Consider the following 13602-nt stretch of genomic DNA (forward strand, 5'->3'; position numbering starts at 1 on the left):
CTACACACACACACACACACACACACACACACACACACACACACACACACAGACACACACACACACACACACACGCCAGTGATACTCATTGTTCAGTGTGCTTGAGGGATTGAGCAGCACGAACGTTGTGAGCACGCTGGAGACCGTGTTAGCATTTCTTTCTGAAGCGGGAAGTCGAATCCATTGGTTGAACAGGCACAACTTCAGTGACATAGCAAGAAGGTGGAAATACCTTATAATCAGCCAGAACACGGAGATGCCTGTGCAAAGCTCAGCCTTGTGGAGATTTTATAATGTCACTTCTCAATGGTCTTTGAAGAGCAAACTTTTAAAACTCACTGCCAAAAACTGATTTCTAAAAGCTGGTGTTAATTTCAGTCTTGTTCAAGAGCCAAGTGGGTTAATGATGAAATGCTAACGAAGCTCACCGTGTCTCCCTTCAATGTTTTTAATGATAATAAAGTCTCAGGGTTCCATAGGACTATATGAGACAGCCCCGCCCCCACCCTGCCGCCTGTGGCAGTTTTCATAGTCAGTGGGGAAGCGAGCACTCCTTGATTAGCCCTTTTCTTCATGAATTCGTTCAGCTTCTTGTCTTGATTTTTCAAGTAGGAAAGAAATGAGAGTTTTAAGCCTTTGTAAAAACATTATGGAAATGTTGAAATCAGTAAACAGGGAAACACCAAACTGAAGGTCTATATCAGTCAGTGAAATTCAGATCCCTTGATTTGAGGGAAGGAACAGTAAGTGTGGGTCCTTGTGCTCACCAGATACAGCTGTGATTCCTTTGTCTTCACAGAAGCTTGAGAAGTCACGGCTTCCATGGCCCCTCAAATGTAGTATTCTGGGTGATAGAATTACAGATCGACAAAATCCATTATATCTCTTAATTGTTTCCGAATTCCAGATACAAAGGGACAGTGGTGTGGCTTGGAGTTATTGATGCAATTTTTTTCTTTTAAATATTGGAATCTACCCATGTGGTATGTTCTTCTAAGTATTATTGCTTTGGTTGTCTGTAGTGCTGGGATGAACCTGGGTCCTTGCATGTGTTTGCGAGGCTAATGCTCTTGATTTGAGCTGCTCTGAGCCTCCAGATGGTATAGTTTTATACTTATTTTAATCTATAATAGTCATTCGCAGAATAATTACTTAGTGTTTTAATTGTTTTGATACAGATAAAGCAATGAAAAATGACATGAACATTCGTATTTATAGAGCATCACACGATTATAAAGATGTTTCTGTATAATAAAGGTGTGAAATATTTAATATTTTGATGCAGTTATTTGATCTTGGTTTGTCTCCAGTTTGTTGGTTTTGTTGTATTGAATTGTAGTTATTCTCTGGGAATATTATAAAGTGTTTTCAATGAGTTGATAAGTTCAATTTAGTGGTAAATATTTACATAGGACGTGTCTTTCAAACATTTATTTTTCATTTTTTACTGCATACTTTTTATGTTCTAAAAAGGTTGTGATTTGATGTCACTAAAAACCTCCTCCTCCTTGCTCACTGTCAGGCTATTCTTTGATATGTTTCTAAGATATACTCTGTGTGGCTAGGCATATAGACCAGCATCATACGGCTTCCAGATTGCCTTTCAGAAGGCCCCTGCTTTATCATCAGTGACAGATGCACATGCATCTGTGTGCGTGTGCGCATATACAATACACACACACACACACACACACACACAAAACACTGAATGTCAGCAAATTAGAAATATTGCTTTACAGGTAACATTTTGGATTTTAAGGTCTTAATATAGCACATTGTTTATATTATTCTTTTTTAAATTATAGTTAACTACTGTTCTTTTAAAATATTAATTTAAGAAATCAAGAATACATTTGGGAAAGTCACAAATTCTCTTTTAAATTATTTTATCATTATTTATTTAACCTTATAATTTTTCAAAAATTGGGCAGGGAACAAAGAGAAATAAAGAAATCATCGTGTTTCCATCCTCTATAATAGCCCAGGTTTATGAGCAATCAAGAATTGCTGTCCGTTTAGTGTAAGTTCATCATGCTGTCATTGGCTGTAATTGAGGGTGCGTTTCAAATGGCTGAGTGGATGTTGGACGAGTGTTTCAAAGTTGGGGAAGGAGAAGCTCTACGTTGCAGGCCTCACTGGGGTCCACTCCAAAATTGATGCTTGAGGAAAATTCTGGTTTATCTTGACTTCTATTTTTTTCTGTGTTTCTCTTTTATTTTATAATATGTGACAGAAGAAAGACTTTACATATTAGTCCTTGACTCTAGCGGTCTACATATCCCTTCTGTATTATTTCTGTGTTTCTTAGAATTAATTGCAACATTGATGTAAGTAGAGCCTGAAGGTACTCACAGTAAGGGTCGGGTGTGATCTTGGAGGACAGCTCTACCACCATCAGATCCTGTCGTGGGGTAGCGATAATCTGCTGGTGTTGGCCAGAGGTCAGTGGTGTGGTGGCTGAAAGAGGCATTCCTAGTTTAATACTGTGTGATTCTTTCCCCTTTCAGAAACCGGAGGATGAGGAGGTTGTTCTCACTCCTGATGGGACCAGGGAGTTTCTGACCTTTGAAGTCCCCCTTAATGACTCAGGATCTGCGGGACTTGGAGTCAGCGTCAAAGGGAACCGTTCCAAAGAGAACCACGCAGATCTGGGAATCTTTGTGAAGTCCATTATTAATGGCGGAGCTGCATCCAAAGTAAGCTCTGCTCAGCCTGATTCAGTCCGCACCTGCTGCCAGGATTTCTCACTGCCACCTTTCTGATTTCTACACGTGTTCTGTTAGTGACATTTTCTTTCCATATAGACCCCCTGCCTGGATCCAACACCAAGGAAATGGACGTAGTGATATATTGTTTGGGGATAGAGCCCTTCATTCCAACTCCTCATCCTAATCTCACATGACCCACAAGTCATAGTCTTCTTTGTTCAGTAGGATTTGTGCAGAGGCTTAGCATGGGTCCTGGGTTGGGGGGAAGGCTCTTTTTTTGTTCCCCCCCGCTGGGTTGTCATTGGCTCCTTCTAACCTACGGTAGATAGCACTTTCCTACAGTTGCCCCCATCTTCATGGATCTTCCTTGTAAATCAGCTTGATGGGTGTTTCTGAAAGCACACGCGTAGTGATCACTCTGTGTTCTTAGAGTTAGCATTCCAATTTCTTTAACAACTCAGGAATGCCTAAAAGACTAAAATAGAGGCTACAGCAGCTACTTGCATTGTGTTTAAAGCCCCCAGATATTTTTTTCCTTTTTTGTTTTAATGATGTAAACTTAGGGAATAGCAATCTCTTTTGCAAGCTCTTCAGCAATCCTCACGTTGCTTGCTTTCCTCCCAGGATGGAAGGCTGAGAGTGAACGACCAGCTGATAGCTGTAAATGGAGAGTCGCTGCTGGGCAAAGCCAACCAGGAAGCCATGGAGACTCTGCGGAGGTCCATGTCCACCGAGGGCAACAAGCGCGGCATGATCCAGCTCATCGTGGCCAGGCGGATCAGCAAAGGCAATGAGGTGAACCCGGGTGTCGCCTAGAAAAGCCGTCCTGTATCTCTGTGGCTTGCTGGCATTGTGTGGGCATGTTCGTACATGATTATTGTTTTTCAAACGTCGTCTCCTGTCACCCAGCATAGTCTGAACTTTCTATGGAAGACGACTTTAAACTTCTGGATCTTCCTGCTTCCACGTCTCCTGGGCTGCAGTTAAAAGTCTGCATTGCTCATGCGATGCAGGGGACCGAACCCAGGACTTTACACATGCTTGTCAGGTGCTCTGGATTCTGAGCTCCAGCTCCAGACTCACTTGTTTCATTGTTTATGTGGTCAAAGTTTTTCCAAACTTAAATGAATATTCCTGTACTACTCACAAGATAATGTCTCCGAGCTCCCTGTAGCTAGCTGAATGTTTTTTTTTTTTTTTTTTTTTTTTTTTTTTTTTTTTTCTTTAGCTGAATGTTATATGGGAAACAGGACCCACAGTAGCCTTGCTGGGTCTCTCCATGGAGTGAGAGACCAAGCAGGAAAGAGCTGTTTGCTCTTATGTGTAGTGGATGCCTCTGTCTAATCCTATAGTGGAGAGGACCTGCTTTTATCCATGTTCTTTTGGGGTAGCCAGTGAAGAACCTTCATCCCCTAGAGATGAGAGGGAGATGGCTGCTCTCTCTTCCCTCTGTGGAGCTGATTCTTTTGAAAGTACCGTTTTCTAATAGATCTCAACTACAGAATGTGTGGCAGGCATACAGAGCTGGCTGCACCATGCCCATCACCCAGGGTTTGTAGCCAACAATAAAATCAAATGCTGGTGAATGGGATTAGCAGTGACTGCAGGGCCAGGGCATCCTGTTTAGAAAGGTTTGTGCCTTGACTTTCGTAAGTGATAGGAAAGGAATTTTCTCACAGAGCGGATCACTGGTAAGTTAAAAATAAATGATACATAGATCCATTTATAAATACTAACAAGCCACGGGCTGGATTTTCAATGGTGTAGCATCCATAGATAATGGGCCGATTTCTAAAAAGGAACGTATTGAAAATGTAAGGTTGTTTGTTTGTATTCTCCCTGTGCTCCAGTTCCCATATTCAACAGAAACTAAATGACTGTAGAGTCATAGATACTAGAAGTTGGGCAAGGCAGCATGTTCCTAGAATCCCAGGGCTCAGTTGTTGAGATGGAGACAGAGACAGAAGACTCTGGAAGCTTGCAGGCTAGGTAGCTTAGTATGTGCAGTAGCAGGCATTGAACGGGACCTTCTATCAAGCAAGTTAGATGGCAAGGACCCACAGGCCCTCGGAACTACATCCATACGATGGCCCTCTTGCACCCATGCTCACAAAGGTGTGTACACCATACCCATGGAAACAATCAGAAAAATACATTAAAATAAATGGCTTGTGTTCTTCATCTTAAAGCAACATCATGGTCACTTATTAGGGCCTACATTACACTCATATTTTGTAAAGCGAGTGTCTCTGGAGCACAGGACTATCAGGTAGAAGGAACTATCCTCAATAAGAACATTGACTTATGCTTTGTCTTGATCACGGTCCTATTGCTGTGGAGAGACATCATGACCAAGGCAACCCTTCATAAGAGAAAGCATTTAATTAGGGAATTGATAACAGTTTCAGAGGCTTAGTCCATTGTCACCACAGCAGGGAGTATGACATCTGCCTTGCCAGGCATGGTTCTGGAGAAGGAGGTGAGAGCTACATCCTGATCTGCAGGCAGAGAGAGTCTGGGCCTGGCATGGGTTTTCGAAACCTCAGAGTTTACCCCTAGTGACACATTTCTCTCAACAGGGCCACACCTCTTAATCCTTCTAATCCTTTCAAATGGCAGCACTTCCTGGTGACTAAGCTTCAAATATATAAAGCTATGGAGGGCATTCTTTCTCAAACCAACACTTGCTTGCATTGTTTGTATTTGCTGAGTGTATTAGTTGCTACGGGAAGACAATGAGCCAGACTCAGAGGTTCTGTAGCCTTGCAGGATGGTTCCTCATTCTTCATTAGTGGTGCTGGGGTAGACCCAGGATCTCCCACTTGCTGGGCATCGGCTCTCACTGATCTGTGTCTCAACCTTCCATGCCTTGAATGGTAGTTATTTTGTTGTCAAGTCATTGTGTGCTATTTTTGTTTTAAATGTGCAGGGTACTAAGTTCTCAGGATGATGTACAATGCATGTGCTTATATTATATAGCTCCTTTAGAGACATGAGTTCATTCCAGTTCCCAAGGGCAGTAGTCAATTGACAGATGTATATTGAGCATCAAATGTGTTGGATGCTGGGTGCACAACAGTGTGTCTTCACAAGTAGATTATCTCCTTGACCTCCTTAAATCAAGATCTGAAGACTAAGAGGATAAGACAGTGGAAAGATGCTGCTTCACAAGTGTGAGGACCAGAGCCTTGTTCTCAGCACTGGGGAACATACAGACTGAGTCTACTTCTCAGCACTGGGGAAGGGAACAGAGAGATAAAAAAATCTGTGGGTTCTGGAACTCTCTGGTCATCTATGTGAATCGCTGGGCTCCAGGGTTAGTAAAAGATTCTGACTCAAATAAATAAAGCAAAGAGCTCACACAGAAAGAAACACACATGTACAACCTCATTCACACATGCATGCACACACTGTGGAATGTCATGGAAGATTTTTGCAATCAGGAATGACAAAGCAGGCTATTCATTCTGTAGGACTCTGATTCCCCACGAGGAAGGCAATCCTGCACCAGCTTGAGCATGTTTTGATAAAGGCACTGATTTATTCCATTTTGCCCTATGAAAGATGTAAGTCTAGAATTCCCGCTGAAATATCTCTGTCACGTTTGCTTCTGCATTTGAATTTATATGAATGAAGAGGATTTCAGTGAGGGAGCGACTGCTGTCGACACAGCTGACTCTGCTTCCCTGTGCTGCCATTTCCTACGTGCTTGGTTCTTACTGTTCCTTAGGACACAGTAAGCTTAAACACACTTTTATATATATGTAGTATATATCTTGTCATATGTGCTGAGCTTTCTACATAGGGTGACGGGGAAGCTATCTGTACTGAGAGGATTTATCTAACGAATTACACAGCTGGAGGAGCTGTGTAATTGTGTCCCCAGTGGACCACACGTGTGCTTTTGCTGGTGTGGCATTTCTATCCCTTCATACAAAGTTTCTGAGTCCCCGGGAGGGATTGTGTAAATTATACAGTAAATATGAACATCCTCATAGGCCCTCTTGCTGGCGTGAATGAGCCTCAGTCTACAGTAATGTGCTTTTGCATACCCTTGTAGGTATGGAAATCTAGTCTGAGATCACAGCATGGTGTCTCACCTACTCTTCATGAAGCTCAAGGCTTCAAGATGAGAATCTGTAAAAGGAAGCTTCTCTATTAGGCCTCATAGCTCCTTTCTCCATGTGTTGTGGGATGCTGTGTGTGTGTGTGTGTGTGTGTGTGTGTGTGTGTGTGTATGCATATAGAACACTTGCCTTTTTTTTTTTTTTTACATATTTCTGTTATTTTATATACGTAGTTTGCAGATTTGGCTAGACTGGCTGGCCTGTGAGTCCCTGGGGTCTGCCTGGGACCTGTTTCTCCTGGCCCTACTCCCCAGCACTAGTGTTTACAGACAAGTAAACTTGGTTTTTCACAAGCGCCGAGGCTCTGAACTTAGGTCCTCAGGTTTGTGCAGCAAATTCTTTATCCACGGAGCTCTCTCCTCATCGCCCCTCCCTCAAGTGCTTCCCTAGCACCCACAAGGCCCTGGGAAGCCCCTTCCTATTTCTAGAGCCTCGCTGTGTAGACTGCCTGCCTGTTGACAGGGTCTTATAAAAACTGTGCTTATTCTGAAATGCATTGATACAACCCGCTCAGTCCATGTAATGTACGCATATGTCCATGATGTCAGGGCTGCTCAAGTAAGCACAGTTTTTAAAGCTCATGAATTTCTGAGGGGTGGGAGGGAGAAAAGAGGAAGAGGAAAATTACGTAATTAGTTTTTAATGTCAAAAAAATTTTAAAAGCCAAAAACCTCCCCCTCGGATCGGAAACATACCTGTTTATAATTCTCTTCAGGTTTCATGACCCCCTTGAACATTAGCGTTTTCCAAAGTGGACCTATAATCTAGGTCCACTGTCATGCCATGTTGGACCAAGCATTAAAGACCACTGCCATATAACCTAGTGCGCCATTTTCGGGAGAATTGGGCCATCCGCTTTTCTTCAGCTAGTCATTTAACCAGTATCTGCTTCGTGGTAAATAGTGGTGATGCGTAGAAATGGATGTGCCCATAAGGTGAAATTTCAGATAATAAGATCTTCCAGTTAGTGGGTAAGGGGGAGGTTAGGGCTGTTTCTGTACTGGCTTTTCTATATTCCAGGAAGAGGTGGTGGGTGTCAGCGGTTCATTGTCTTAATGGGAAAAGCTTCATTTGGCATGCTAGTGAATTCTTAGAAAAGACAAGATTTTACAAACACACACCCCAATTTGTATTATTTTTTTCTTTTTTATTTATTTATTATTAATTTATTAAAGATTTCTGTCTCTTCCCCACCACCACCTCCCATTTCCCTCTCACTCCCCCAATCAAGTCCCCCTCCCTCATCAACCCAAAGAGCAATCAGGGTTCCCTGCCAGGACAATGAGGACTACTGAGAACTCAAGAACAATGGCAATGGGTTTTTGATCCTACTGCACGTACTGGCTTTGTGGGAGCCTAGGCAGTTTGGATGCTCACCTTACTTGACCTGGATGGAGGTGGGTGGTCCTTGGACTTCCCAATTTGTATTATTGCCCTTATAAAAAAAAAGAGTTTTTTTCATAAGAAGAAAGTATTTCAAATATTTAATTTAACAGCATAATCATTAGATAATATCCAGCTGATTATTATTTAAAAGATCTCACTGCTGTTTATAAAAGCAACATACCATCTGAATATTTTTTTCAGAATTGTTATGCAGTTTTTTGTATTATTCCCAACTTACATACTTACAAATAAAAGCGTGATAATGGTTCGTAGGGGCTGTTATTACTGTCCTTGCCTGTTAGTCCCTTTGTATCGTGACCACAGAGAGAAATAAATTCTTGGTCAATGAGTCAACAAATGGGATGTTTTACATCTTGCAGCATGGGCCCTGTGCTGGAAAAGCTGCTGTTCTTTGCTCGGTTGATTGACAGTCTGTCCTGCAGACCAGTGGACGGGGTCCCAGTTCCGCCCTTGGCCCAGGTGGATGAGAATGCAGATTTCTGCTGTTTGAACAGATGGAGCGGCCCAAGAGGCTCAGCTGTGCTCGCACTCTTCTTTCCAGTTTTATTAATTTCAAAAATTGTATCTTGTTTGTATTTAATTTTTATTAATTTTAGTAAGGTGCTAGTGGTAAAGGCTGGCAAGGTTTGGGCTAGTGGGGAATGCTTTTCATGGGTGCCTTCATCTTCCGCATGGCCAGCGGACCACCTGACACCCTCCGATATTTGTTTTCCTGCATTAAGTAAAAAAGAAAACAAACTGTTTTCAAATCCCTTCTCTTAAAACTGGATAGATTAGCTTGGTGTGATGGTACACACCTTTGATCCCAGCTCACAGGAAGCAGAGGCAGGCGGATCTCTTGAGTTCAGGGCCAGCCTGGAAGTTCTAGGGTAGTCAGGGCAACACGAGAAACCCTGTCTTGAAAATACAAACAATACCCCGTCCTAAAAACATAGTATAAACAAGCATACAAACAAACAAAAACTAAAAGAAACATGGAGAAATTGCCAGTGTGGCCCCAGTACTCAGGAGGTGCAGAGACAGTCAGATCTCAGTGCCTTTGAGGCCAGCTTGACCTCTACAAAGTGAGTTCCCAGTTAGCTAGAACTGCTTAGTGAGGCTCTGTCTCAAAAAAAAAAGAAAAGAAAAGAAAAGAAAGAAAGAAAGAAAGAAAGAAAGAAAGAAAGAAAGAAAAAACCAAGGAAACCACAGTAAAACTGGATAAATTAAAAGGCATTCGAGGTTCTGTTAAATATTTATATAATAGACTATTGATGGCATCATTTAGCTCTGTCTTTTCATATGTAAATTAGACTTGGTTGAGGGGAGAATGTTTACATGTGTATTCCTTAGGAACAAGCATCTTAAGTGATTTTCTCTACAAAACCTGCCCATTCTTTTTTAATGGAATTTTATTTCACTTAATATAATCTTAAAATATTCCCTTGGCATACTTAATTTTTTTAAATAAAGAATGTTTATAAAGGGTATTTTTTTTAACAGAAAATTGCAGAATTGTATACTTGAGCTAAATTTATTTTTGAAAGCAAATGCAAAGACCTTTTTTTTTTTTTTTTTTGGTCTACTGATAATTTTACCATCATAATATCCTGTAGCAAATGGAACTTGTTTCTAGAGATTTACATGGCAAATGTCCTTAATGTATATTGTCATTTAAAATTAACAAGGCTTTGGTTTTGTTACTCCATTTTTTCTGTGTTTCTTATGGAGTCTAGGGCCCAGGGCATGCTAGGCCAGCACTCTATTACAGAGCTGCCCATCAGCTCTAAATGTTCAGTTTTCAGATAGCACACATGTCTTTAAAGTACAGAGTACTGGTTTTGTTTTTATTTTTGCTTTCCCAATGGATCTTAGAATTGAGGTATCATAGTTCTTTCAACAGTATTCTTTTATGTCTTTATATCAGAGACCTTAAATGTCTACTTTTTAATGAAGCTGTCCACTGTAATTCATAGTTCCAAGGGAACACTAGTAAAGCAAACCCTGATTTCACAGTTTAAACCTTATTAATCTCGTTCGCCACACTGCAAGTTTATTACTCTCCTGTAGCTCGGTGGCCCCCAGTTGTCATTGTGTTGACCCTTTAATGGGTTCCACCTCTCCGGTGCTTCTCATACAGGGAGCGGTAAACCTACAGCGTGGACTTCATTAACTGTCTCACTATCCAAACTCCGGATAGTTTCTAAGGAGTAGTGATCTATTCTGTGGAAGGCAGCACACCACCATAGCTTCCTGATAGAATGGTATAGGCTCTCTGCTTGGCTGAAGTCCCTGTGTCTCAGGCCCTTACTGCCTGGCTCTCTGCCAGCAGCTGCACCCCAGGGAGCTAGTTCACATGGGTCCTCATGGCTCCTGTGGTACCTGACCCGTCACCAAGGACAGTGTTTAAGTCCTTCTTGCAAAGGACATCATCTTCTGGCTGTTTCTATGGCAAAGATGCCTTGTAGGATGCATCTGTGGTAAGGATGACGACATACTCTTTCAATCCATGCCATAGAGATTGACTGTTTCCTAAAAGACAAACTTGTTTTTTTCTTTTTTTAATCTTTTGAAACTTAATCTCCAGGCTGGCTTCTAACTAATTCTGTAGCAGAGGATGACCTTGAACTTCTGAACTACCTGCCTCAAGGGTTAGGGTTACAGTGTGAGCTACTGTGTTCAGTTTATTCAGTGCTGGCATTGAGCCCAAGGTCTCAGAAGCTAAACAAACACCATAGGAACTGAGCCCCATTCCCAGCTCCTGACTTGCTTCTTTTTACTTAGTAGATTGTACGAATTTGCTTAATGTTCATATCATTGTGTGTTTCATCAAAATACTTGGTCCTAAGCTGGGGGGGGGTGTGATTCAGTAGATGATGTATTTAAGTATTAATGCCGTAATTTGCACTCCTAGAACCTACCTCAAGGTAGGCAGGCATGGTTGCTGCCCATTACAACTTTTGAGGTACAGGTAGGGGGTCCCCAGAACAAGCTCCAGGTTGAGTGAAGAGGATCATGAAGATACCCAAGGTCAACCACAAGCCTCCACTTGCATGAGTACTAGAACACATGAGCCAGTACACATTTGAAACCTATACATATGATACGCACCCTATGCACACACATGCAATAAATGTCTGGGTCTTACTTTCATACACTCTGTGCATGCTTGAAGTGTTTCTCAGCCATTGCTTTAGACTTAGTGATTGTCTTGCAGTTATACGAGTCTTGATTTCTGCAGAACATAGATGCAATGTGTAGCTTACGATGCCTAAGTTGATGCATGGAGGAGGCAAACGTGCTTCTGTCTCCTAGGCACACAACTAGCCAAGCCTAGTGTCTTCTCTGACAAGGCCTGCCTTCCACAGAGTGACAGGTAGCGGGAGTTTTAAATTAAACAATAACTTGTCTTGACCTCAGTACATGCTTACAGTCAAATTGAAAAAAAAATAAGCAATAAGGTAAACTTTAAATTTTTTTTTATTTTAATGTACGTATTTTTTTCTCCCGTGGTTGAAATCTGACAGGGCTTCATAGGAGGTGTTGGATAAAGTACCACGGAAAGTTGGTCATTAGGCCAAGCTGACAGAACAAATTATTTTGGTGTAGGTTGAAAAGTTCTAGTTCATTTGAGGCCTGGTAGGATGCCAGCCTTAGAAAGTTGTTATAACGGCCCCATGCTGCTAACCAGCCTCCAAGATTCACGTTCCCCTGTCCCTTTCTCCGTAGCTTCGGTCTCCTGGGAGCCCTGCAGCCCCTGAGCTGCCCATCGAGACAGAGCTGGATGACCGGGAGCGCAGGATCTCACACTCTCTCTACAGTGGGATTGAGGGGCTGGAGGAATCACCCACTAGGAACGCAGCCCTCAGCAGGATAATGGGTGAGTCAGGTAACGCTCTCTCCTCCTTCATTTCATCTCCCGTGTGCGCTCATCCTGATTCATGGAGAGGGATTAATGCAATATTCATAGAAAGGAGGCCCATGTTTCCGAGAGAGAAGGCAACGGGTTCATTATGGTCACGCAGGAAACATGAATGTGAGGAGTGTCTGCATGCACTGAATGGCTAAATAAGCTTCAGCCCCCAGCTTGATGATGAGGACAGAAAGAAAAATGATAGGGAAGAAGTGTTTCCAATAATAAAATTACCCTTGGCTTGTTGAGGATAGCAGGAAAAGCTGTGTTCTAACAAATGGCAAGGTCCAACGAGGCAGCTCAGTTGCTAAAATCCTTGCTGTATGACCATTAAGAATCTATTTTCAATCTCCAGAACCCAAATGAAAAAGCCAGGTGTGGTGGCCCATGTTTGTAGTCCCGGGGCTGAGACATGAGACCAGAGGACTGGAGTTCACTGGCCAGCATAGCCTAATGGGCAGTCTTCCAGTCCCAAGGAGAGACTCTGTCTCAAAACAGTGGACAGCTCCTGAGAAACAGTGCCTAAGAATGACATACATGGGCACCTACACACACACACACACACTCACACACACATGCATGTGCACACACACACTAATGCATGCAGGCACACATGCACATGTACACACGCCAACTTTAGAGATCTAAAAGTTGTCACTCAGTTGCACTGCTGGGCCACAGATAAAAAATACATGTTTACATGAAATATTCATTATTGTCACATTTCTGCTTTATCAAAGGATTAGTCTTGCCAGATATGCTAGCTCATACCTTTAATCTCAGCACAGGGATGGAAGGCAGAGGCAGATCCCCAAACTTGAGGTCACTTGGTCCTACATAGAGTTCTAGCCAACCAGGGCAACATAGTGAGACATGTCTTTAAAAACACCAAGAACAAGCATCCTGCTTTATTCTTTAAATCCTTAGCTCGTCTTCTGTGCCTTTGTTTGATCCGCCCGATGCTACCTTCTGGGTCCCAGTTGGTGCAGTCATTATAAGTTCCCTTCTTGCTGTAGCTCAGCCCTGTCCTAACAGACCTTGGAAGGGCTGGGTTTACAGAACTGCTCATTTGGCGTTAAATTGAGACAACTTTCAATTTAAAATATAAAAAGTTTTCTTGACACTTAATGATTTATGTTACAACTCTCTAAAGCAAAACTCTAAATTTAGTTGCATTTTTTTGAGTATATTCAATACTGATCTAATACAAATACGTGTTTCCATTGGGATGCATCATAGAAACAGTGTGGTTAATTGGTTGGGGTTGGCAAGATATGGTGTTAACAGTAGACGTGTTGCGTTAAGGAACAGCCTCTCTAGTCAAGGAGTTTTCTACAGAGCACTGTAGAGAAACAGCCTCTCTCATTAAAGAGTTTTCTATGGAGAACTGTAGAGAAACAATACATCTAGATCAGCATGAGCAACAGTCTTTCTAGTCAAGGAGTTTTCTACGGAGAACTGTAGAAAA

The 13602-nt window shown here is 42.1% G+C and overlaps 1 protein-coding gene across 15 annotated transcripts in view; it reads left to right on the forward strand.

Moving 5' to 3' along the window:
* The window catches only part of Pard3 (par-3 family cell polarity regulator), a 515659-nt gene that overhangs the window by 309217 nt on the left and 192840 nt on the right, over positions 1 to 13602 (forward strand). For 9 of the 15 annotated variants that reach the window (XM_005345910.3, XM_026778022.1, XM_026778015.1 and 6 more), the window contains 3 exons: positions 2508 to 2696; positions 3333 to 3503; positions 11951 to 12101. In XM_005345910.3, coding sequence (XP_005345967.1) covers positions 2508 to 2696; positions 3333 to 3503; positions 11951 to 12101 — 511 coding nt within the window. Of the gene's footprint in view, positions 1 to 2507; positions 2697 to 3332; positions 3504 to 11950; positions 12111 to 13602 lie in introns of all 15 variants that reach the window. The other 6 variants (XM_026777989.1, XM_026777997.1, XM_026778008.1 and 3 more) reach the window with 1 other exon arrangement.

This window comes from Microtus ochrogaster, chromosome 4 (assembly GCF_000317375.1).
Source record: "Microtus ochrogaster isolate Prairie Vole_2 chromosome 4, MicOch1.0, whole genome shotgun sequence".
NCBI classification, from domain to species: Eukaryota; Metazoa; Chordata; class Mammalia; order Rodentia; family Cricetidae; genus Microtus; species Microtus ochrogaster.